We start from the raw sequence: 26557 nt of genomic DNA, 5'->3' as shown, positions 1-26557 counted from the left end.
GCGTCTGCTGCTGATCTAGCCCTTCATACTATTCACATTCTCTCAAAAATTAAAAAGTCAAACTGCAAGAGAACCATACAAGTTGCAGCACATAATGGCTTAGCAACATCATTATTTCGGTCTGTATGATCTCTCTAGAGCAGAGGATTCTGCAATTCAAGTCTTACCCATTTAAAATGATACCTCATTTGAGTATGCACTATGAAATGACATCATAGCCTATTTTAGATGGCTAACAACAATAATCTATATAAAATAATACTAGTTTTACTTTTCAATGAAGTCATGTATTTTATATTTTATCACATATTTTTTATCATAAATGTTAATCAAAGTTTTTATTTCCCACAGGAGATTCACGTAAACAAATCAGTTACACAAGAAAGAATAAACTTTGCGTACTATTTTCATGTAAATGAAGTCAATACATGATATCAACCCAAAATTTTAAATAAGGCTCAGTAAGACCAGGCTATGTGACTGCATAGTATTAGCAACTGCAAAAGAACTAAGGTACCTCTGCGTTATTATAAAAAGCTGTGCTGTTTTTCTCTTGTACATCTTCCCCTCGTGCTGTAAAGAAAGTGAGTGGGTAGAAATCCTTGTGTGCTGGTTGTTTTCCACTGGCCATCAGTTTGCCCTCATAGAAGAGCTCAGAGGTGTAACTGCAGAAAAAGACCAAAATAAATAAATAAAGAGTAATCTCTCATCAAAATTAAATTCATCCATAAGAGAAAAAAATCAGCCAATTCTAATCATGTTGCTTTATGTCCATGATTAATTTAATCTGACATCTAACACCAAAGAGGCCAAGATTTTCTCCAAAATTACAGCAGTAACATCAGAGTAGGCTACTCATATACCACTGCTAAACAAATTGATTTAAGTAAGGTACAAAGCCAGAATACAGAAAGAGAAAGAAATTATGACAGTTCAATACCAGATGGGAATCTTGTTCTATGAGAAAATGTGCCAGCTAGTATGTTTTCTTAGTTAATACATTTTATTATACATGTACATCATACACATGCAAACAAGGATATACAGATACTGCAACAATACACACAAATGAAGGACATTCAATTCTTAATAAAATGAATACTCTTTGCTGATGAAGATAGTATCTAGCACTTGATTCATCATTAACTGCAGCAAATGACTGGCAACAACAAAAGAGGAATCACGTGTTGAGACATTAACAAAGCCACAGCTAAATCTAAATTTTTATATCTATGCTATTACTTTCAGAGAAACCTAAAAACGGTTTTCACATGACTGACACAATCAACATTATTAAATGACATTGAACTTTAAAACATTATAAGCTTTTGGTGGAAGTAGGGACTTTCTAGAGTGCTGGTAATGTTCTGTTTAATGATCTGGAGGCTAGTTACATAGGTGTGTTCAGTTTATAACTATTCATTGAAATGACACGATATTTTTTATGTTTATGGATGCATACTATATTTAATAGAACCCTTTAAAAACTTTATTACTAAGTTTCATGGTTTTCCTTCCTTTCTTTTCTAACAGATTCCTTGTATAACACAGACACAATAAGCAAACCATTATTTAGTTTGTCCTTTCTTTTCTAACAGATTCCTCGTATAACGCAGGCACAATAAGCAAACTATTATTTAGTTTGTCAACGTAATTGTTTATTACATCAAGTAGTTTCATATATATACTATATATTTAGTCACAGAAAAATGTATCATAGCTAGTAGAGCCTAAAGTTTTAGTTTCCAGAATTGTCCTAGTCTGTGAAAAATTACAGCTCTGACTTTGGAAGTTTCCTTTTACAAACATAAAAGTAAACATAATTTGCAACACGAGAGAGTCCTCATAACTCCGCTGGGACTAATGTGACCCTAGTAACAGTGCCGTTAGGAGTCCCTTCCCACCAGACCACAGGAAGCTGAGACAGAGGGCAGTTCACACCTACTTGATGATCGCTTCATGGGAGCGGTAGTTCTCACAGAGGAGGATCCTACACGGAAACTCGGCAGGGTAATGCTCATAGAGCCGATCCAGTAACGAAACATGAAGGTTTCTTTCCCTGGCAAACTCGCTGTAAACAAAAGGACTCAGCTGTAACAGACAAACAAATAGAGAAAATTAAATTAAATATACAGATAATATTTTTTAACCTACTCATTAAAAAATCCACTATGCTGAAACTTCTGATGTAGTAAAAACCTCAACATGATGAAAGCCAGAATAAACAGAATCACACATACTTTCTATGCGCAATTTAACTACCATAAAGAACTAGGCTAAAATTTCTAACTTTTCATTTCACTCTACCAACACTGACCTCGAGTTTCTAGACACAGGTTAATAAAGGGCTCCTTCAACATAATAAATAGCTGCTATTCAGTAATTTCAGGAATGCAACCCACTACATCATTGGGGGAGTCAGTAAGTCAGTTATTTCACTAAAACTGATCAACTACTTAAAATGGTAAGCTGGGAGGATATTTTGCCCATGAATAAATTTTTTTTTAATAATTAGCAGAATAACCTTCTTTTTCTCATAATAAAGTACAAGGAACCATTCTTGATTGCATCTTTGACAGTTAAAGAACAAAATTAAACTATTTTGCAAAGAAATGAAAACAAAATTTATTCCTCTACACGGTCAACTCTTTCCTGGATGTCTTGACAGCTACAATATTATATAGGTTCAACCTTAACTATGACAGAAGAGATTTGTAAAACAGATTTTAATAGAAAAGTTACATTTCTCTTTCATGCACAGGTATGCAAATACATAAAATCAGACATGTTTTGAGACTTTGACCATTATTTTTAGTTATTTTTATTTTTCTTATGATAGCAAAAAAATAAACTTTAAGGAAAACAAAAAACAAACATTAGAACACAACTTGGGGAATTGTAAAAAAAAATTATTTAAATTTAAATTTGCTTTATAAAGAATCAAATATTTATACTATAGAGAACTGAACTTCAAATTAACAAACATGAAAATGCTATCAGATATTTACAAGCTAAGCTCATTCAATTCCACTCACTATCCAAAGAAGTAAAAAAAGTAGTGGGATAGTAATTTTCCTTAAGAAATACCAGCATTTTTTACTATTAACAGAGAAATATTTAAAGTATGGCCAATTTCAAAGGATGTTTTTGAAAACAGAATATTAAACATCAAAATATAATTCAAAGTTCCTTTCTCTATGATGACACAGAGGGCACTTACCTGCATGTGGTCACCAGCCAAGACAATCCGAGTGCTTTTAGTTGCTAATGCTAGAGGCATAATGGTTTCGCACTCCATGGCCTGGGCAGCTTCATCTAACAGAATGTGCGTAAAAAACCCTACAAATTACAGTGTAAACACAGTAAAGCATATTAGAGCAACAATAAAGGTCAAAGTAGTGGGGTTATTTTTTCATTTCTGCTAAGGAAAGACTTTAATGTGCTAATTGAAGAGTTGTGAGTACTTTTAATGGCAACCATTAATTTAAATTATTACTTAAAAATTAGAGGTTAAAAGGAGTAACTATTTTATCCAATAACAGATACATAAATGGCATCTGGTTTAAAGCCCCCAAGACTAACACTTGAATCGTCATATTTAAAAATATTTTTAAAGTACCAGATAGTGGTTTTTCACCAAAAAAGAAAGGCTGTTAACTAAATATTGATAGGACCAAAGTCCTTTCACTATGTATCTGGTGAAACACCACAAATAAAGCAATGGTAGCTGGTAAGTAACTTTAACCTAAATATGCGTATTAGACATTAAAATAACGAAAATAATACCCAAAATCTAATATAAAGGAGAAAGTTATAATCCACCTTTGAAATCCAAGGTTATTATCAGCATATTCACTGCTTTAATTATCTAGGTATACGTGTGTGTGTGTGTGTGTGTGTGTGTGTGTGTACACAGGGACAAAAGCAGGTTACAACTGTGAATACACGAAACACAGTTTATCCTTATATTATTATTTATCAATTATTGTATTATTTTCCATACGAACAACTGCAAACCTACTTTTGCTCCACCTTGTATATACATAAAAATGTATGTAATTTTTTTTAGTCTAAGACCCACCCTGAAAAAGACTACCAGTCTGGGGGAAAAAAAGGAACAGCTAATAAATACTAAAAATGTACCTTTTCAAAAGTCCCCCAAATGCAAACACCTACAGTGGGAAGCATCCTACACTCTGGTTGCTGCTGCCACTCATACTGGAGTACAGAACTCTGTGTACAGAAATGTACAGAAAAGAGGAAAAGTCCCTTTGTCCCTTAAAGTGGGGGCGGGAGGCAAAAATCTCCTTGCTATCTCAATGTGTAGACCAAAAAATTTTCCCCTACTACCAACTCACCAAGACAGGAAGGGGGCTCTTTTTCTACTAACATAGCAAAGAACACAAAGTAGTTTCTCAACAAAATGACAAGTTATAAAACTCTCTGAATTAATCAGCCTACTGTGAGTTGGCCCAAGAATCTAGCCTCTATTTCCATCCCTATTTCTATAAATATCAACAAGTTCCAAACAATTTGTTCATACAGTTTTCTAATGCAACTTATTTTTAGGTAGGAAACTTTCTAAATCTTACTGAAGGGCAGTAATAATGCCCAACATCATCCATTTAAGCAAATAGCTATAGTTGACAGTACAAGTATTAATAACTGTCATCTATTTACCCACAGTGGCCTAAGCCAGATATGGACACATTCATTTTTCCCTCTGTTGAGACAATTTGTGCTTTTTGTTCCACAAGACTAATAAAGAAAGATGATTATAAAAACACAGAATTAAACTGGGAAAAAAAAACTGAGACTACTGAAAAAGTCTACTTTTTCATTAGATAATATTTTAATTAAATAGAGGTAGGCTTGAATTGGGAACTGGATAAAGCATGAAATTATTACACCTATTGCTTAAGCTAGTAAAGGTAACTTAAATTAATCAAACTGATTTAGCCTGAGCCTTGGTATTCTTATCTGTAAAATAACCCTCCACAGAGCTGATATGAGAATGAAATGAAATAAAGTATAAACACCCAGAACAAAGCATTGTCAATTTGTATTAAGTATTCTTCTCAGCCCTTGCTCTTCAAAGCCATTCTTTACTCTTTCTCACAAAATACTGTTTAGGAGGTTTGGGTATTTAATCTATATGGCAAATATGCAGGGTATAATCATAAAGTAATGAGACTGATTGTTAAATAAACATACCAAAATTTACATTTCAAATAAGTGTTGTTCCATTCAAAGAAGTCAGCTGGGAGGTAATAAAACTCATTCCAATGATGCAGTCACTGTTCAAAACATTTTTGAAACTCTGCTTTTGTAACTGCCCTCACCAGCCAGCTATGAGCTGCATGCACAAGAAAATAAGTCTCATTACTGAGAGGCACATCTCTCTTTTTTTTTTTATCTTTTTACCCCTAATGGTATTGCTCGGTTTAATCCCCTGCCTATCCTATTTAAGAGTCTCAAAAAGACATGTCTCAGAAATATTTTGAAGGTTTTCTAAAATTAAATCTACCCTCAGAAAAGAAAGTTCGGCCACCATTCATTCATTTCAGATAAAGAGAGGTTTATCAGGGGCCTCCAGGTGTCCGTACCCTGGGCTGGGTGCCAGGAACACCAGGTGAACAGAACAGTCTCTACCTTCCAGGATATTCAAAAGAATTTGTCACTGGCTCTGAAAGCAATTCGAAAAGGAGAGAGCAAAAAGTGTTGAACAATGTCAACAATTATAATATGGCAGTAATAAATGATTATTCTTCCAAAACAACTAACAAAGTGATACCACTTTTTGATGGTTAAGTTCTGCCATATTTATCAGAATTTCTTGTCACATTATATCTGTACTTTGTATAACATTAGTTTAATTTTACATAGTTCCCGTCTTACAACAATCACAGTAGTATGGGGAGGGGAACTATTGTGACTTTTGTCTCTACACTATATAACGCAAAAGTATTTTAAAACAAAAACTTGAGAAAGCTGTAAGAAACACCAACACTGTCCAAATTTGAATTTTTACATGATCAATACTAAATAAATACCATCTGCTCAATTAGAGAATAAATAGGATAGCAGTTACTAAAATGTCTAAACTAGGGGCTGACAATTTTTGGGTTTTTTTTTAAAGGGCCAAACAACATATACAGGTATTTTAGGTTTTGCTGGCCATACAATCCCTGTTGCAGCTATTCAACTAAGATGTTGTGGCACAAAAGCATCCATAGGTAATAAATAGGTAAATAAATGAGCCTGGTTGTGTTCCATCCAGTAAAATTTTATTTATAAAAACAGATAGCAGGCCACAGGCTGTAGTTTGCCAACCCCTGGTCTAAACTGAATGCAGAAGCCCTAAGAATTTAGAGACCGCCTATCTGTGTCATGAGTCAGCATACCAGGTTCAAGGTCCAACTGACAGAGGTACTGGGAAGTATTCAACGTAACCACCACCACTCGGTGTTTAAGAATATCTTCTTTCTGTGGCATCTGAAAGGTGGAATGTGCGCTTGAGATCAAACAGTACTGATGCACAACTGGGTGAACAGTCTTTACCCAGCGATTTCTGAAATATACCCTATAAAAGAAGATAATATTTCCTATTTGTATTTATTAAGATCTTACCAGTACTGATTATCAAAACATTGACATTATTATTTAAGACTACAATATCTGGAAATTAGCAAATAAATCTGATAACCATTAACATTCTACTGGATTAGAATTTAACAGATTCTCCCTTTCAAAAAAGACTCAAACATAAAGTATATGCACTACCATAAACAAACAACTTTTGTGTTCAGATGGGTCTTACAATAGAATGACACGCAGTTTCATAAGCATTATATTTTAAGTTCAAAGCATTTCCATTTGGGATTACTTTTTCTTAGAAAATTCTTAGAAAAATATACTTATTCTATTTTAATTATCAATGATAACTTAAAACAGACTTGTATACTTAAAACAAATTAAAAAGTTGTCACATTTCACTTTAGAATATATTTTTATACCTATATTTAAATAGACCTCTAATGTTCTAAAAATTATAAAATCAATATAAATTTTGGACAATCAGAAAATCTTAGGAAATATGATCTCTTCTATTAATTGCAAAAGAAAAATATTAGTAGGCCTCATGCCACAGATTACTTAAGATAGTACAAAATAAACCTTTCCATCTCTCCACCCACCCCACCCACACCCACTCATGTAACAAGGTCGATTGGGTGTCTGCTCCAGCACAGAGGCAAATCACAGGCCCGCAAGCTGTCGCAGAGCCTTTAGATTTTAAATGGAAAGCCAGCAGAGTTCTGACAGGGCAGTCATATGACATGACTTAATGCAGTTAGAGGACCACTTTGTTTCTCTGGACAGAGTACACAGTTTGGGGGAAGGAGGATTTGGACAGTGGTATGCTGATAAACACTGAACAACCAGCTCCGGGTTTAGGGTGGGACTGATTTGTAGTTTGCTGATTTCTGTGGTATAAAACCTACTACACCATGGCCAATTTCAAGCTACCAAAATGATGCCGCTGAATATGAACTTGGGAAGACATGCACACGATTGACTCTCACAGGCCAGTAGAGCTGGCTGCGACATACCACTGACTGGAACAAAGGCAGGCGCAGGGCACGTAAGCAGGGGGACCAGTTCGGAAGTTGCTATATGGGTCTGGACAACAAAGACGGTAGCTTGAATGGGTGGTAGCAATGGAGACATGAAAATGGTCAGATTCACTACACATTTGGAGAGTAGCACTGACAGAATTTGCTGATGAACTAGATTTAAAATTTAAGAGCTAGGGTTGTTCCAAGTCTGTGAAACTAGATGAATGCCAGGAGTGTTTACAAAGGTGGTGAAGGGGAGGAACAGATCTGGGGTGAGAACTGAGAATTCAGTTTTGGACATACTTCAGTAGTATATATCCAAACGGAGATGTCCAGGAAGCAGGGGTATATTTAAGTTTAGAGATCAGGAGAACACCTGGGATGAGAAATAAACAATTGGAATACTATTTAACCCTTGAGACTTAGATGAGATTACCTGAATATTAAGTGTAGACTAAAAACACACCAGTTGAAGAATGACTGATGGCCACACCCACATTTAGAGAGACTGGGAAAAGGAGAGCAATACAATAAAGGAAACCAGGAAGGAGCAGTCAAAAATGGGAAAGAACTCAAGAGAGTGTGGGGGTCCAATCAAGGGACATGAACTTGTATGTCATTAAATCATTTTTCAGGCCCATCCAGTTGCCTGCCTTACCAGTAACATCCAGGTCTGTGGTTGCTCCCTCCTTGAAACACTCTATTCCCTCAGCTTCTATTACCCAACGCTCCCTGCTTTCTTTCTTCCTCACTAGGTTAGGGTTCAAGTCTTCGCCTTGGCGCTCTCCTCAAGTTCTGTTCTCTTCCCTGACAATCCCACCCAGGCCCTTGGCTTCAATATCCTAATGACTCACATTTTTCTCTCTCTCCAGCCAAGACCTCACCTCTGAGCTCCTGTATGCATATCTAACCCTTTACCTAATACTTGTCTCCTCTATCTCACAAGTAGCACAAATGTAAAATGCACAAAAATTAATCTCATGACCTTGTAACATGTGTTGTAACCCTCCATGAAGCACTTAAAACTGAAACTGGCTGTCTTCTTTTTAACAAAGCAAAAAAAAAAAAAGAAGAAGAAGAAGATTTAATAATCAACCCTACCTATAAATTATAATAGAGGAAAGTAAAGTAATGTATTTTAAAACATTACTATGATAGGAAGAACTGTGAACTGTGAACTTGGTGAAAATAACCAATATCACTTCTAAAATATGCATAAATTTTAAACAACATGCTTTAAGTGTTAATTTTTAAAATGTTACTCACATCAGCAGAGTTTACTTTTAAATATATGAAAAATTTCATTTTACCAACTACCTGAAAAAAATCACTTACAAGTTATGATTCCATTTATGTTAATTAAAATATGTCTACTTAAACATACAAATTACTAGAAATTAAACTCTAAAATGCTAGTAGATTTATCTTCAGCTTATGAGATTATAAATTTTATTTTCTTTGTTCTTTTCTCTTTTCTTAAACATTTTGTGTAAATTGAAAAAGTGATTTTTCAAATTACTCATTAGATCAAACTCCAAGGCACTGTTTCTTCCTCAAAGAAAAAACAGAGTTAAAGTTCTAAGTCTCACTACTGACTCTCTTAGTCGCCTTGGAAAGCTATCTCATGTTGAAGCTAGTAAGAATACAAAGTTTGATCAATAGGTCTATATTTCCTAATATTCTTGTGCTGACTTCAAAAAGATTTAAATATTTTCTCAATACTTTATTTTGTGCAACACTTAAGGTAGACATTGTCGATAAGATTATTTAAAACACAACCAAGAACATTTTCCAAAATTGGAGAATAGTGACAAGCGACACTTACAGGCTCAGAGTATAAAGTGTGACAGACACCAGGCAAATAACTTACTTAGTTCTAGAAACAAACCATCCACATATCCCACATGAAGTATAATGATACTTAATATAGGAGATTGTCTAGTACTATAAAATTTTAATTCACTGAAATTTTATTCATATAGTTATTACTTAAGATACAACAAAATCAGGAAGACCTGATTCCAGAAGAAAATCTGTTTCTTTAAAGATCTGTATAAAACAAAATATACCTTCTACTTGCACAAAATCAGTAAATGCACACTTTCTCCCTAATATCTACCCACTAAGTGATAACGTTGCCAGAACCAGATACACTGATCTTCAGAATCATACATGGAATGCAACTGTGCTTTCCTCTCTATTCCAATTGAAAATCTTCTAATTCTAAGGAAGTAAGAAGTCAGAACTGAAACTAAATGTAATCTAAAATGGTTTATAGAGAGAGGACTCAAGATGGCGGAGGACTGAGTGGAAGTCACACTGACTCCTCCCAGGACCAACCTGGAATTACAACTAAATTGTGGAGAAATCACCTGGAACAAACAACTGAACAATAGTGAGAGAGGAGCCTTGTAACCTCGGAGACAGAAGAATCGGCTTTAGCACAATCTAACTGGTAAGGACTGCAGTACAGATCTGAGAATGCAGGCAGGGCACCCACAGGCGGCAGCACCAGAAGGATATTGAAGCAGCCAGTGGGATCCCCCAGAGAAGAACGAGGTCTGAACCAAAAGCGAGGATCTCCAGCCTATAGCGCCAGAGCCCAAAAAGTACACAGAGAACAGACAGCTGTGAAAAGCGGCAGGGTTGCTCTTTGCCAGAGACTGGTGTCTGGAGACGCAAAGAACCATTTAAAGGGCCAACGCATTAATTTTTATTTATAGCCACCTACCTTGGTCTCCAGCAAAGGTGGGGGCAGAGTGGGCTAGAGACACCTGAGGAGAGACTGGGGAAGGAGACTTTAGGGAGAGAACTGAGAGAGTAGCTGGCAGGATCCCAGTGCTGACTCATCCCCCATGCGGCAGTAGCCATCTTGCTCAGGCAAAGACCACTCCCCTTGAGCAGCAGAAGAATTAGAGGACCCAAAAGCCCCACCCCCAGGTGGGATTCCACCCTGCCCTGTGCTGTCTAAGCTGCCTGCTGAGTGCAGAGTGGCAGCCACAGATAGTAGATCCCTGGCTAAAGGGGGCACAGAGAGGTCTGGAGACACTTGAGGAGGGACTGGGGACTGAGGCTTTGGGGGGAGAGAGTAGCCGGTGGGATCCCAGTGCTGACTCCTTCCCGATACGGCAGCAGTGTGAGAGGACTCCGCCGCCAGGAGGGACTCTGCCCCACCCTGAGCTGTCTAAGGCTGCCGGCTGAGAGGAGAGTGACTAGGTTAATAGCTGAGGGAGACAGCCACAGACAGTAGATTCCTAGAAGTCTTGAACAGATTGCCTAAGGTCAGACAGGGACAACATCTGACATCATCAGAGGCATTTCTAGGAATTAAAAAAAGCAGTCTCCTACCACAGAAGTTCACACCACAAAGTCAGGAAATCAAGCAGATGAACTTAAGAAGCAGAAGCAAAAAAGAAGAGTCTCACAAATAATGGGAAGACAAAGAAATACCCCCCACTCAAAGGGAAAGGAGGAACCTCCAGAAAGAGAACTAAATGAAATAGAGGCAAGTAAACTATCAGATATTGAGTTCCAAACAACAGTTCTAAGGAAGCTCAATGAGTTCAGTGATCTCAGAGAGAATTACAAAAAACTACAGGGAAACCATGAAGAACTTACTGCAAACTATATCAGCATGAAAAAGGACATAGAAACTATCCATAAGAGACAAGAGAAAATGAAGAATACAATTTCTGAATTGAAGAACATAGCAGAGGGAATCAAAAGCAGGCTAGATGAAGCCAAGGATCAACTTAGAGAACTGGAGGATAAAGCAGAAAAAAGCTCCTAGAAAGAGCAAGAAAAAGAAAAAAGACTCAAAAAGAATGAAGAGGCATTTAGGGAAATGCAGGACAACCTGAAAGGTAATAATATCCATATAATAGGGATACCAGAAGGTGAAGAAGAAGAGCGAGGGATAGAGAACCTGTTTGAAAAAGTCATGATGGAAAACTTCCTTAATTGGAGGAGAGAAAAAGTCACACAAGTCTGGGAAGCACAGAGGGTCCCACTCAAGAGGAACCCAATGAGGCCCACTCCAAGATACATCATCATTAAAATGGCAAATATCAAAGATAAACAGAATCCTAAAGGCAGCAAGGGAGAAAGAGGTAGTAACATATAAGGGAGGCCTGACATGGCTTGCAGCTGACTTCTCAACAGAAACACTGCAAGCCAGAAGGGAGTGGCAAGAAATTTCCAAGTTATGAAAAGCAAAGGCCTGAAACCAAGACTGCTCTACCCAGCAAGGCTCTCAATTAAAATGGAAGGTGAAATAAGGAGTTTCCCAGACAAAAGAAGGCTAAAAGGATATACCTCTACCAAACCAGCACTGCAAAATATGCTAAAGGGGCTGTTTTAAGATGAAGAAAAAGAGTCTATGAATACCCAGTTCCTTTCACAGTTGCCAATACTTGATATTACCAATATTTCTGAATACATAATAATCTGGCTGTGACAATGATGTTATTTTAATTGTTCCTTTATTATTTGTTGAAACTAAACGTATTTTTGTATATTTCTCGCCTATTTCTATTATTTTTAAAAAGCTTTAAATGGCTTTTTGGTATTCTTTATCCATTTTTTGATTAAATGTTTGTAGAATTTTTTCCCTAGGAAAAAACAAAAACAAAAACAAACCATTAACCCTTTTATAGATGTGTTGCAAATACTTTCCTATTCTATTACTTGTCCTTTAACTTTTTTTATATGTATATTACTGTACAGTCTTAAATGTTTAATATAGTTATATTGTCAATATTTTACTTTATAGCTTCTGGGTTTGAATATTTTACTTCAGGGTAAGAAAAATATTAGTTTGTATTTTCTCCTAAAACTCCTTAGATTCTAAATATTGATTTTTAACTCACTTGAGTATTTCTTGTATAATGTATAAAATAGGGCTCGACATTTGTTTTATTTCAATAGTGGCCCATGCACCTTATTTGTTGAATAAGTCCTATTTTACCCATTGATTTGAAATATCAACTTAATCATATATTACATTGTTAGACAGATATATATGTTTGTCTCTAGAATGCTCATTATATTTCATTGATCTACTTGATTATTTCTGTGCTGGTATCATGTTGGTTTAATTGCGGAGAATTTACAATGGTTTTAAATTTTTTAATATTTTATAATTAACTTTGACATTTAAAAAAATAAAATCAATCTGCATTTAAGGAAGGAAGGAAGGAAGGAGGAAGGGAGGAAGGGCGGGGTGAGGGGGAGGAGAAGAGGGGAGGGAGATGGAACTCCTACCTTTTATGACAACATGGATGGAAGTGGAGAATATTAAGCTAAGTGAAATAAGCCAGCTGATGAAAGACAAATACCATATGATCTCACCTATAAGTAGACTCTATTCAACAAAATAAACTAACGAACAAAATAAACCACAGGCACGGAAACATGGAGCAGACTGAAAGTGACCAGAGGGGATGGGGAAAGAGGACAATGGTGGAAAGAAGAGGAAGGGACTAAACAAAGAACATGTATGAATGACCCATGGACGTGGACAACAGAGTGGGAATTGACTGTGGGAGCGGGGGGTGGGGGTGGGATGGGTGGAGGACGGTAAAGGGGGAAAAATTGAGACAACTGTAATAGAATAAACATGATTTATAAATTTAAAAAAATAATAATAAAAAAGCCAGAAAAAATAAAATGGTTTATTCAACCTCCACCCCAAATATTCTAAGCTTGAATACTGGCAACTAATAGAATTTTATGCATTTTAACCACAAGACTGTATATTTACTACATTAACTATTTAATGTTTATGACTTTCATACTTTATCATGTTTACCAGGGCTTGCTCTAAACTACACTGTGAAAAAGACAAACTCCTCATCAGTCCTACTCCATACAGGCACCACATTTTCAAGGTCATACGCAGGCACTTAGTGCCTTCTTGTGCCCTTTCCCCCTGCATCCTTGGACAATTCAGGTAACGATGATCGCCCCAGAGTGCTCAGCCAGTTTAATTTTCTCTATTCTGTCTCCCATACCTCTCAAGTTTATTGTCCATTAGGAAAATTATAAATTGAACTGAGTTAATGTAATAATAGATGGTGCTAATAAACCCTAACATTTCAATACATTAATCCACGAAGGAAATATATTCACAAGTTAACACCTTTCCTGTTGAGAAAAACTACTGTGAAAATGTAGGGCCACATAAAAAAATATTTGGGTAAGTCAAGCCTTCTCTTATTTTATTCCATTTACTAAATAAAATAACATAAAATTTGTACTTAAATATTTTTCTATCTTGACTGAACCACTCTTGGAATTTGGGAAGAGGTGAGATTTTCTGCGAGAGGGCAAGTTTCTGAATTTGGGCCATTACAGCTCTACCTATAACTGTACTGGAACATAACTTAGTCTACATTTTTAGATGCACTACATGTTGAATTATAACCACCAAGAATTATAATTTTATGAGGGAAAGCTAAGGATAATGCTAGTCAAGTGATGGACTTTAATGTTTACCAACAACAGCTCTCCTGCCCCATGTCAAATGACCTATGCTGGGTTGCCCAAGATTTGAGAAGCATTTACTCTGCTGTTTCCAAGCCAAGTACACCATAACTGAGGCTGCCACGGTTCCTACGTAACACAAACATAAACACACATGCACACACTCCACCAATAGAGCAAATGAACACTTCCATTAAAATAAGAACACCCAAGCAAAAATGCTACCAGTTACCCAATTTTCACTTGTGAGCTAAAAAAAGATTAGAATCTGAAGCAAACTAGTTATTGATAAGTTTATCCACTGGTGAATACCACATTTTCATTTATATTGATTGTATACATGTGATGTTTTCTTATTAAACACAATTGGCTTATACTGAAAATAATTATTTCTGCTCTAATTTTCCAGAGTGAAAACAAAGTATAACATAATAACCTGTGTTCACAGGCCATGTACTTTTTTCTCTTTTGTTCTTTTTTTTTATTCCTCACCCGAGGATATGCTTTATTGATCTTAGAGAGAGAGATATCAATCGGGTGCCTCCCATATATGCCCCGATGAGGGACCAAACCCACAACCTATGTATGTGCCCTGACTGAGAACTGAACCTGCAACCAGCTGGTGTATGGGACAATACTCCAACCAACTGAGCCACTCAGCCAGGGCCTCTTTTGTTCTTTTTAATGCAACCGTAAAATCACTGAAATGGCTCTGTTTATGATTATTAAAGAATTAAATAGCAAAATCTCATTTTGCCATGCCTAGGCTCAAGAAATAAAAAGTTAGTGAATTATGATTCAAAAGTGTGGTTAGAAATTAATCTGTAAACAATAACTGTATTCAAACAACACAGGGCATGATATATTAGTTTGTAAAATGGCAAAACTAAACATTAATTCATATAACAATGAGAGCAAATGGTATAATAAACAACCATTTAATGATTCTTTATTGTTTTCTGAAGAAAAGGATTTTATTACCCCACAATCCTGTATTTAAGTACATTTTATATCCACATACACTTAAAGAACCTTTCTATACCAACTTTAAATTTTCCCGGACACTTCATGTCTTAAATGATAGCAAAAAGTTGTAAATACCAGTCAACTACATTTTGTTGCAGAAATCACTTCAATATTTCATGCTTCTCTAATGTGCAGCTTTTATGAAATTACCTTTATGATCACAGTCAAAATCTTATTTCCATAAAGAACTATCACTGCATGACTACCCTGCCATGCAAAATATGCTAGAATTTCAATTAAATTTTATGTAAATTGTATTTATATTACTTCATCATAGTAGCTTTTAGAGGTACACACCAAAATCAGCTCAGACTATAACAACATTTTTACATACAAAACTTAAAAAAGGATGTCTTTCTCTTAATGTTTAAGATGTGAATGGTTGAATATTTTTCAATTTTTCCTTAATTTAAATGGTTTCTTCAAAAGGCATAACCTCCAAATGCCAATGCAGAGTTAAAGACTTTTAGTATTCTGAAAGTTACTAATACTTTACAGACACCTTTTCTTAAGAATAATAAAGTATGATATAGATACATAATAAGCCTTAAAAAAATACCTGAGAGGTCTTGCCTGGGGATTGCCTGCTTCTACATATGGATGTAAATAATCCTTTATGTAGAGATCAGCAGCACTATTAGAATGGGTGCAAATGAGAATCCTGCTGAAATAAATGGTGCAAATAAAAAGAATGATAAAACACAAAACTATTCAAGCAGTATAATACCAAAAAAAAAAAAAGCAGTGGCCATCTTAACATACATTTTCCTAAACCTACTCAGCAACCTCTATTATATTATTAAATAACGCTTTTAGTAAATTATATTACTCTTTATGCTATAAAGGAAATAAGATCCCTAAAATTATTACTGAATCTAGCATATAAATAAAACTACTTTTAAAAAACCCAGCTCTTTGGCTCTAACATATATCCCAATTCCTTAGCAGACTTGGAGTTTTGCTGACTATTTAAAAGCCTTTATTTTCTATGTTGTCAATTTTTAAAAACAGTATGTTTTAAGGCAATTCAAATTTTAGTGGTTTGGGGTTTGAGTATGGGTCTTTTTCTCTTTTTTCTTATTTTAAAAAATTTTTTCAACCTGGATGAAAATTGTCTTGCTAGCCATCCCTTTGTGTTCACAACAAGGACAAAGGTCGTGCCCTACCAATGAGACCAGAGTACACATACCACCATCTCACCTTGTCTCCTGCTGCTGGAGTATGTGCTTTACAGCCTGAGCTAGCGTGAATGTTTTGCCTGTCCCATAGGGTCCAATGATGAGAACAGGAGGCAGCTGTATTGAAAGTGGGGTTGTAATGGCCAGAACAGCCTCTTTCTGTTTTGCATTTAGTCGAGGATCCAACTGTTCATCCCATTGTCTATAGAAAGTAAAAATTTAAGCTATTTTAAACAAATGCATCTTATTAATAAACAGAGCATAACATACAAGTATCCGGAACTTCACTGAACCATTAAAAATACTGAAATACCATCTATAAAAATAAAAGCTTACTCTAAAACTACTTTTTAGAAAGTTACCCAGCAGAGTCAGTATAAGATACTTTTACTATGTGCAAAAAAATTTTGATAAGTAACCTAAAGACATCACATAGTATTAGTCTAGTTTCTGCCAACTCTATATATAGTAATGACAATGTCTCTAAAATGCAGTTGCTAAAATGAAACGTAAAAGCATCAATTAACTTTTTTTCTGGCAATAATGAAATGCTAGTTTCTTTGCATAGCAAATAAAATTCAAAAGGGAAACTGATTTCCAAATTCTAATCCATTAAAAGATCTCTTTGTAAAGTTGAAAATAAGGAAGAAAGAAACAACTTGTATGCCCCTGGATAAGAGAAATCAAACTTTACAAAGTTTTTATTCAGAAACTAGCAGTTTTTTTAAAGGACAAACAACATGAAATGTTTTCTATTATTTTCACACGCACAAATAATATACATATGTTATATATTTCGGACACAGAACACCTGTCATGGCAGCACAAATGGCTGCTGTAATGAGACCCAGCCTCCTAGTGTCCCTTCTATGACTTGGCTAAGTTTTGAAGATTTAAATGGACAGCAGATGCTGAAAGGGATCAAACCAAGTGGAGAATCAACAGCATTCTTTCTCACAACTACAATTAAAATACTAAATATCGCAACAACTATGGTAAAAATGACAGAGATGTGAACCAAAATAGAAAGGGTGTGTAAAGAGATTTAGAATATTTGCAAAGTGCCTACAAAATAACCCTGAAATAGAAGGACGTGGTATAGTGAAAATTCCCTCTCTATGAGGTTGTACTTTACTTAAATCAGAAGCTAGTTAGTCATGGAAAATTTTCTTAACACTTTCGGTTTTAAAAAATTATCATAATTTCAAACAAAATCCCCACAAAAATGTAAAACTTTAGAAAACAAACATCGGTCACATAAACATGCCATTACTTATTTTCCTGAAATTTAAAATTTTCTAAGTAAAAAAACAAAGGGACTCTGAAGAGTGGCACTAGATATCCTGGAAGTCGGTCACTAAAACTCAAGCATTATACTCTGAAGAGCTAAGCATTAACCAGCTTATTTGCTCATGATCCTGTCAGTCCCTGGCAATGTTTCACCTTGTACAAAAAAGGAAGTTGCTTTAGGTGACTGCTAAGTACAAGTCTAATACAGGTGGCAGGCACTGTGGAATGGTCACCCCCAAATCACCCACAGTACCCTTTCTGCCTTTTCTCTATTGAGCTATAACACTCCATTTCCCAGCCTCCTCTACAGGAGACCCAAGCCTGGTTAATAAGATGTAGGAGGAAGTTCATCAGAAGGGCTTCTATACCCAATAAAAGAAAAACAAAGCCTCACTAGAAAAAAGCATTTTCTGTTGCTTTGCCTTCTTCTTTATCTGGCTGAAATGAGCTCATGGTAAATAAAACTGCAGCAGCCATCTTACACTCATGAGGCGACAGGAATCAAGCGGAACCCAGCATGCTGTGCGTGGCAGGGAGGAGGGGAACCGGCGGTCCTTGTTGGCACTGCCGAGCCCCTGCACCAGCCCTGGACCGCCTGCCTCTGCGCCTCCATCTCTACATGTTTGAAGCCACACTTAGGTCAGTAAACTGTTACCTGTATCAACACCTGATTACTATGATTCTGATACCTGACTTCATGGTTCCTTTATCTGCACATAGAAATGTTGATACTTGCATCAGATGATTATTGTAAATATCAAATGAGATAATGCCGACAAGCTGTTCAGTGCTCAATTAATGTTTGCTGCTTATTGTATTTTTCTGAGGATTTCAGAGAAATGAGATACAACCTGACCAGTACAACTTGCAAAAAACAAAGAAAAGTTTTAAAAACAATCTGTAATCTTTCAAATTTGAGGACTTGAATGAACTTATTATGAAGAGACATCAGACTAGATATATAAGTATAAATCTAAGAGGCTGATGACAGATTTATGAGTATAATTCTAAAATATGTCAATATTTCTTTATTTATACAGCTAATTCTACTTCTCAATTGTTTCAATGTAAATAAATGCCTCAGAGTAGATCAGAAATTTTAATAATGCTGATCCACTCTACAGTTTCTGGTCATGATAGATGAACATTCATAGAAAGCCAAAAAGTAAAACATAATGTCTTTATTTATTGTGCCACCTACTAAATAAGGGAAAGAAGGTGTACAATATACATGCTGATAAGTCATCTCTGATTTTCACAATTTAAAACAGTATAAAGTCTCTTCAAGTTTATTCTAAGTAAGTGATATTTTATTCCCTAAACCAAATTAATTCAAAAAGTTTTTTTTCCTGCTCTAATGCATTGTTACAATTAATTTACATACTACATGCCCAAGAATAATTTCTCAACTTCATTTATCTATCTACATTCTACCTTATTCTAGAAAATATTTTAAATGGCTAATGATTTCTCAGTATGTTCCCAGACCCAGATACATTTCAATTACTATTTATAAGTAGAGTGGTATGGAACCTGTTCCTTCTTAAAAGTTTTCTGCTACTTGGAGTTTTCTTAGTTAACTTTATAATTAACACTTGCAGTCAGGGGTATTTGAATACACTGATAAATACTATATAATTTTCAGAAGCAAGCATATCGAGTAAATGCCTAATATTGGCATGGCCTCACATTTGAAACCCTAATTTTTTCTTTAAATTGAAATTCTTATATATTTAAACATGTCATATATTAATAATGTGCAAAATCCTGTTGGAAACTCAAAGATAAATATGATGTGGTCTCTTCCTTTAAAAAACTCAGTGGGGCCCTGGCCGGGTAGTTCAGTTGGTTAGAGGGTTGTACCAATATGCCAAGGTTGTGGGTTCGACCCCCAGTCAGGGCACATACAAAAATCAAGCAATGAATGCATAAATAACTGGAACAAATAAATGTTTATCTCTCCCTTTCCTAAAGTCAATAAAGATTTAAAAAAAAATTTTTACATGCAGTGGGCACTGGACTTATTGGGAGATCACTTCATAAGTTATATAAATGTCTAACCACTATGCTGTACACCTGAAGCTAATGTAATACTGACTTTCAACTGTAATTGAAAAATTTAAAAGTAATAAAAATTTTTAGAAGTTCAGAATCTAATGATAACAGTAGAAATGTACACAGTTGACAGAAATTAATTTGAGAGAAATTATGCTCGAAAACAAAACTGACTGAACCTAGCACATAGCAGGCACTCAATAAATATTTCTTGAAATAGTGAAATGAAAGGGTAAGATTTATCTACCTGAAGAAGAGTACTTGACTGGACTAAATCTTGAAAGACAGACCTTCAATAGATCAATATTGAGCAAAGATTATTTCACAGAGAAAATAGGGGGAAATGTGGAGTCTAATGGGTATAAAGTTTCAGCTCTGCGAGATGAAAAAGTTCTGCAGACTGATCACACAACAATGTGTGTGTGCTTAACACTGCTGGACTGTACGCTTAAAAATGATTAAGATGTAAGTTTTATGTTATGCAGGTTTTACCAGAACTTAAAAAAACAAGTAATTTTTTAGAAGACAAGGTGTCAAATAAGTATAGGGCAAATTAAACAAAGTTCAGGGCAATTCAGTATGAATAGAGCATGAGGATTTAGCAGGACAAAGAGGGTGTCAAATGGATAAAAGCAAAAGAAACTGAGAAGATACTGTTGGCAATTGCTGTCAATAAGTTTGGTATCAGGCTGCTCTAACTTTATCTACATGTCAAAAAGAAACCTTCAGAGGTGTATAAGCAGGGAAATGAATGATTATGTTAGCAAACTCACTCTGGAAGAAATATGAGAATTGGCCCAGAGAAAAGAGACACAGACAGCAAGACCAAAAGACCAATTAGAAGGGACTGAAATAGTCCAGCTCTAAATTAAGCACAGGCTGTAAGAATGAGAAGGGAAAGATGCAGAAAAGCTGAATCAAATGAGACCTGAGAAGATGTTACTGGATTTCTACGATGAGTAAATCAGTGCTTACTTTCAGGAGAGTGAGGAAGTGAAAAACAGATTACAGAAAGAATAAAAAAGAATACTGGAAATATGTAGACTATTTCTGCTAAAGAATGTTGGCAGGAAAAAGAAAAATGGGGATAGAATAGTTAGGGTAAGTGAAAACAAGGGAGAAATTATTTGGTGCTGGAAGGCATATTTTGTCTTGTTCTGTTTTTAGGACCAGAAGAAATGATACGTGAGGGGACGCGATATATGCCAAATCTGGGTCTGGCCCATAAACATTTCCTGCACGGTGCTCTGTGCTCATTCATCCTCTGGCTCATTCTGCCAGCTGGATGCCAACACTCAGGGAGACCTTGGAAACCACTTACTGACGATACCAGAGCCCCCATCACAGACAGAAGAGAGCCACCCTACCATGATTTGATTGACACGAGTGATAAATAAATAAGCTAATATTGTATAAAGCAACTGAGAGTTATAAAAAGAAAAAAGATGGGAGTGAGCTAAGCAGGGGGAGGGGTCGAGAGGATAAAACCCAGTGACAAGAATGAAAAAAAAGATTTAGCCATGCAGGCATCACTGCTATTATTCTGGAAACAAAACAGAAGTATCATATTTAATTATACTATGTAGAGATGTGCCAAACAGAATTTAAGCAGAAAAATATTTACACAACCATTAACTTAAGAATAGTTTCTGAAGTGATATCTTTTATGATACTTTCTCCATTTTGCTAACCTATAAAAAGTCTTCTATATTCAAAGATTAATTGAAATTATAAAAGGTTAAAAAAAACCCAAAAAAGTTACTTGAAATTAACTATTTGAAACACTGTAGAAAGGCCCTAATTTCCCCATTCAACTTCTACTTTGAAATATTCCTAAATTGCTTGACATCCTATCAACTTAAGGCTGTTGAGAAAAGCAAGAGAATTCATTTAGACTCTAAAGAAAAGTAAATAGATGAAGAACCTCAAATATTTCATTCTAAGGGTTCTTACTCTCATTTCTCAACTAATAAAATGTCTCCTGAAGAACAGAGAGCAACTTTCTTACAAAAGCATGCCTGAGTTATGTGCTACACTCATTTAATATAACATATCTTCCTTTAATGAGGTATCTCTTTTTTGTACCTGTTGGGACTCCAAGGTATGGTTGGAGTCATAGTGATGTCTGGAAATAAAATCCCATTGTCCTTGATCCTGTCTAGCGCATAATGCATTTCACAGAGGGGTAATCGATTTAATTGAAACTGAAGTTCAACCTGAAATACAAGATAAAAACAAATGTTTTTAAAGCATTAAAGTAAATATCAACACTTGCAGCTCACTAGGAGACTCTGTGGAGACAATCTTTTAAGGAAGACCAAGTTTAGAAATTCTTTTACAGTACAATTATATTCTAATAATAATTATCATAGCTAATATCTGCTTAGTTTATTTAGCATCAGGCACTATAATGAACACTTTACATAGATTATCTCATTTAACAGCACCAATGATGTATATACTATTATTAACGTGATTTTATACCTAAAGAAACTGAGGCACTTGCAAATTAATCTCTAGATAAAAGTTATCTGATTATACCATTCTTATGAAGAATACATTTCATAGAAGCAGTAGAACATCTGTGAAATATCTCTCGAGTGATAAAAACCAACCCTAAGATACTATCGATTTACTATGAATAAATAATAGTCACCATTTCATGGTTAAAAAGAAAAACTATTAGCTTCCCAGTTAAGTATGGCAGACTGAATACACAGTTCACCTGAGAATCCACAAAGAGAACAGGAACAGATACAACTTTAGATGAGAACTGTCCCAGGATGTAACTTAGTTTCTTTTAATCTGTTCTTCCATAGCTTCCATAGCCATGAAGAAGCTGTTCTTTATGACTTTGTATAAAACTGGAACATTTCAGCTGTTACTTACATTAAAGAGAATCTATTTTCTCTGAAAGTTACCTAAGGTTCAATTCCCCACCCATCAGTTTAACACTTAGGGGGTATGTCAGAAGAAGGAAAACCAAACCAGAAGAGCGTCAGCTGATAAGGAGACGGTTGCCACACTTTCAAAACATACCTGTGTGTCATAATCAGGCCGAAGACTGAGTTCTTCACAGCATTCCCTGGATATCCTTAAAAATATATATTCTTTTGTTTTTTCTTCAATAGTAGCTTCATAAACCTTCTCTTTGGTTCCCTGGGTCTGTACTAACTTCTCTTTAGGGACTGGTAATAAATAAACAGCATTGACTTTGGTCATCACCAGCCGTCCAGCCAAAGTATCTTCAGAAAGTGTTTCAGTAAGCTTAAAGCGACCAAAAAGTTGTCCATTCTGAGCATACTTTGCACCTCCAGAAACTCCAGTGAGCATGAAGCTTGCTAGAATCTGCAACTGCACCTTAAGGTTGAACCTAAATCAGAAGTAGAAAGTGAGCTTGAATATTTTACATAAAAAAACTTGAGTACTAGAAGAGTAAAACAAAATAATAAATCAAATATAAACATACAAAAAATAAAAACTTCATTATCAATTCCACTCCACTGAGCTATAAACTATGTACTATCTGTCTGCCTTTAATCCAAGCTGGACAAAAACAAAACTCCCATTCAGTAACAAGACACATACTAAACTGTATTGAAAAATACACATACTTTTAAAAGTATGAGCATTTAAAATGATGCCAAGTATGATTTTTTTAATAAAATGAAATATAGCCTATAATTAGTATGAAAGTGTTTGGCCACACCATTGGGAAAAATAAGATTTTACAATCAACTAGAACTAGAAGGAAATGCACTGCATTAAAACTACAATGGACTCTTATTAAACTGATGTTCTCCAAGTAGATTTTACAAAAAAAAATTCTAACCATAAAATTTCTCTTTCAATATCGTTAATGAATAGCATCCAAAATAAAGTTCCATTTATGGCTACATCAAGGCAGATCTCATGCAGAAGTAAAGAGAATATGTGCATGAAAGAAGCACAGAGAATCAAGATTAATTTACATACACTCACATAATATGAAGTCAAAGAAACTAATCTAAACTGACAGCTCTTCTCCTTTGGCACTGTAAAATGGTGCTAAGACAGAAGACAACGTGGTAAGAATGAGAACACTTTGTATTTTCTCTTGGAAGCTTTAAACATTTTTTTTATCCTCGCTCTAGGACATTTCTTCCATTGCTTTTAGAGAGAGAGAGAAAGAGATATCCACCCGGTTGCCCTCTCCTATGCACCCCAACCAGGGAATGAACCCCCAACTTGGGCACGTGCCCTGACAGGGAATTGAACTCATGACCTTTCTATTTAAGGGCAGGTCAGAGGTAGTAAACATATTTGAATGAAAATACTAAGTTGTTTTAAAATCTATATATCCACTTGTAGAAAAGGCTACTTTTTAAAAAAAATCCTCACCCAAGGATAAGTTTACTAATTTTAGAGAGGAAGGAAGGGGGAAGGGGTGAGAGGAGGAGAGAGAGAGAGAGACATCAATGTGAGAGAGAAACATAGACCAGATACACCTCCCGTACGTGCCCCAACCAGGGATCAAACCAGAAACTTAAGTATGTGCCCTGAATCTTTGGGTGTATGGGACAACACTCCAACCAGCTGAGTCCTGGCCAGAGCAGGAAAAGGATACATTTTAATGGTACTAATGAATTGTTTTCTTTTCAGATCATCTTTGTATACATGATGTCAAGAATGTCATAAATTCTTAAGAAAGAAAACTTTAATAGATCTGTCTCCCTTACTGGATTACAAACCTTTCGGAAACAAGAAAATATGTTTGCTTAGCAGTAACTAGCCTAGAACCTAACACTTTGAATACTGAGTAAATTTTGTGCATTAAGTAATTTTACATATTTATAATAATCTGAATTTTTTACAGGCACCATATTCTCATTTCAACTGCTTTATATTATTCAACAAATTTGTGAAATCCTGTAATATTTTCTCAACTAACTTGGACAATATATTTGTATTAAAGTTTTACTGTTATATTTATTTTAGAATTTGCCATCCCAAAACACCTGATCACAATTTAGCAGGCATACAAAATTAATGTCACAGTTTTAAAGCAATAAGAGAATCCTCTTATGACATTTACTTGTGTCTTGCAACAAAACTCTCTTTGGGTAGAGTCACTAGAAAATAAAAGTACTGAGTAATATAGTTTTCCCATAGAAGATTTATTATATATTCAAGATGTAGACAGTATAGACTTTCTAGAAGCAACAGCTACTAAATGTTTTCTAAAAGATTAATAGGCTAAAACTAAATTACATTAGTAAGCTTTAAGTACTTAAAACAGTATGTATTTTTAAGATTTAGTAACAAAGAAATACCAAAAATAGAAAATACATCCTACAATTAACAAAGATAATTCTTAATAAGAATGAAAACCATCTTTCCATTGTTGCATGCCATATTTGAAATCACCATTAAAGCCTATAGAATTCCTGACCCTTTGGGAAATGGTAGACCGGTAGCCAGCTAAATTTCCAACCAATTTAAAACCACACTTCAAGCTAAAAGAAATATGGCTCTATCGATCTTGAGTATAACTTTTAAAAAATTTCAAAGCTACATAGTGAATTTCACTTCATATAATTTCTGATTAAATGAACAACAAAACAAAAATCGACCAAGGTAATAAGCCAAACCCTGGTTTTACTAAGGCACCGAAACACAACCAAGGTATAACCGATAGCGGCGTCACCACCTTAACAATGAAATGTGTATCCTTAACAGCCTGTCCTGCCAGCTGTTAGCACTGAGAGGCCACAACAACCTGATTAAGCATGCCACTACACGGTTTAATGGGCACAATAGCTTCAGCCCAAGTCAATTTCTTTTGAAATGTGTATCTTAGAATGAAATAGATTTTACTTCAAGATAGAATGCGTGTCAATATGTATTTGAGGCCAACTGCAGTTTTAAAAAATCTCTGAAAGACCTCAGAAGCATTTTCTAAAACTTAATGCAATATTATCCTTACCACCTCCACACATCTCACAGCAAAACTTAACTGAAAAGAAACCTTAATTTCTAGACTGCTTTGAAATACCACCTCTTTCTTAAAAAGAGATAAACTTAGTTACTAACTGTAGCCTTAAGGTAAAATATATTTTGTCTAATCTTGAGGGGCTTCATTCATTCTATTTTTAAGAAAGGAATGCTAAGATGACCAGGTAAAAATACAGCCCAACCCTTATAATTAAAATGTAAGAAGCCTGTAAGACCTCCCTTGGTACTCCTTCCATGATTCGTAATACTCTGCTCAAACTGCTCTCCGGACCTTGGGAAATATCCTATCAGTCATGCGGTAGGACTGACTACAAAGTCTCAAAGAGGCATATTTCAGTGCACAGAGAACACATTACTACTGTCACTACACATCCAACTCACTTCGAGGAACAAGTCCACTCACCCATACCATTGTCTTATGGTTTTAAAATGGGTCTCAACCCACAACAAAACATTCTTCATCATTCTAAAGGTGGCTTGATTTTGCTTTGATGACTGCTATTGCTTGAAGAGATAAGCAACATCACCTAATCAGACTCAGAAGAGCATGGCCCAAGGGCCAAATCTAACCTTCAAACCTGTTTTGTAGAGCCCTTGACTAAGAGTGATTTTTAGGAAAACAAAAAAACAAAACACACAAAATATGCGACAAAGACTGTATGGAGTCCAGAAAGCCTGAAATATTTACTCACTGGCCCTTTCCAGAAAAAGTCTGCTGATCCCTAAACTAGAGCACTAGTTTACTAGCTGCATATGGACCTTCCCAAAATCCGTTTTTTAAGATATATCTCAGTTATGGTATTTGTGCTTGAAGAATTAATCAAATGTGAGGTAAGTTCAAGGCAACATTAAAATGCATACAAATATCAATTTTAAAGGGTAAAGGAGAAAACAAAAAATAATCTGTTTTTTAAG

At 35.3% G+C, this 26557-nt stretch overlaps 1 protein-coding gene across 7 annotated transcripts in view; it reads right to left on the bottom strand.

The window, feature by feature from the left end:
• The window catches only part of HELZ (helicase with zinc finger), a 137644-nt gene that overhangs the window by 53782 nt on the left and 57305 nt on the right, over nucleotides 1-26557 (bottom strand). For 5 of the 7 annotated variants that reach the window (XM_054573059.1, XM_054573058.1, XM_054573063.1 and 2 more), the window contains 8 exons: nucleotides 22688-23021; nucleotides 21734-21864; nucleotides 16326-16505; nucleotides 15685-15789; nucleotides 6405-6583; nucleotides 3221-3339; nucleotides 1946-2091; nucleotides 518-665 (listed from right to left, as the gene is read on the bottom strand). In XM_054573059.1, coding sequence (XP_054429034.1) covers nucleotides 518-665; nucleotides 1946-2091; nucleotides 3221-3339; nucleotides 6405-6583; nucleotides 15685-15789; nucleotides 16326-16505; nucleotides 21734-21864; nucleotides 22688-23021 — 1342 coding nt within the window. The remainder of the gene's footprint in view (nucleotides 1-517; nucleotides 666-1945; nucleotides 2092-3220; nucleotides 3340-6404; nucleotides 6584-15684; nucleotides 15790-16325; nucleotides 16506-21733; nucleotides 21865-22687; nucleotides 23022-26557) is intronic. The other 2 variants (XM_054573062.1, XM_054573065.1) reach the window with 1 other exon arrangement.

Source organism: Pteronotus mesoamericanus, unplaced genomic scaffold, assembly GCF_021234165.1.
Source record: "Pteronotus mesoamericanus isolate MK-2021 breed Mesoamerican mustached bat unplaced genomic scaffold, CSHL_Meso_final contig_246, whole genome shotgun sequence".
In the NCBI taxonomy this organism is placed as follows: Eukaryota; Metazoa; Chordata; class Mammalia; order Chiroptera; family Mormoopidae; genus Pteronotus; species Pteronotus mesoamericanus.
Note: the sequence above shows the minus strand (reverse complement) of the source record. Positions and strands in the feature narration are given on the sequence as shown.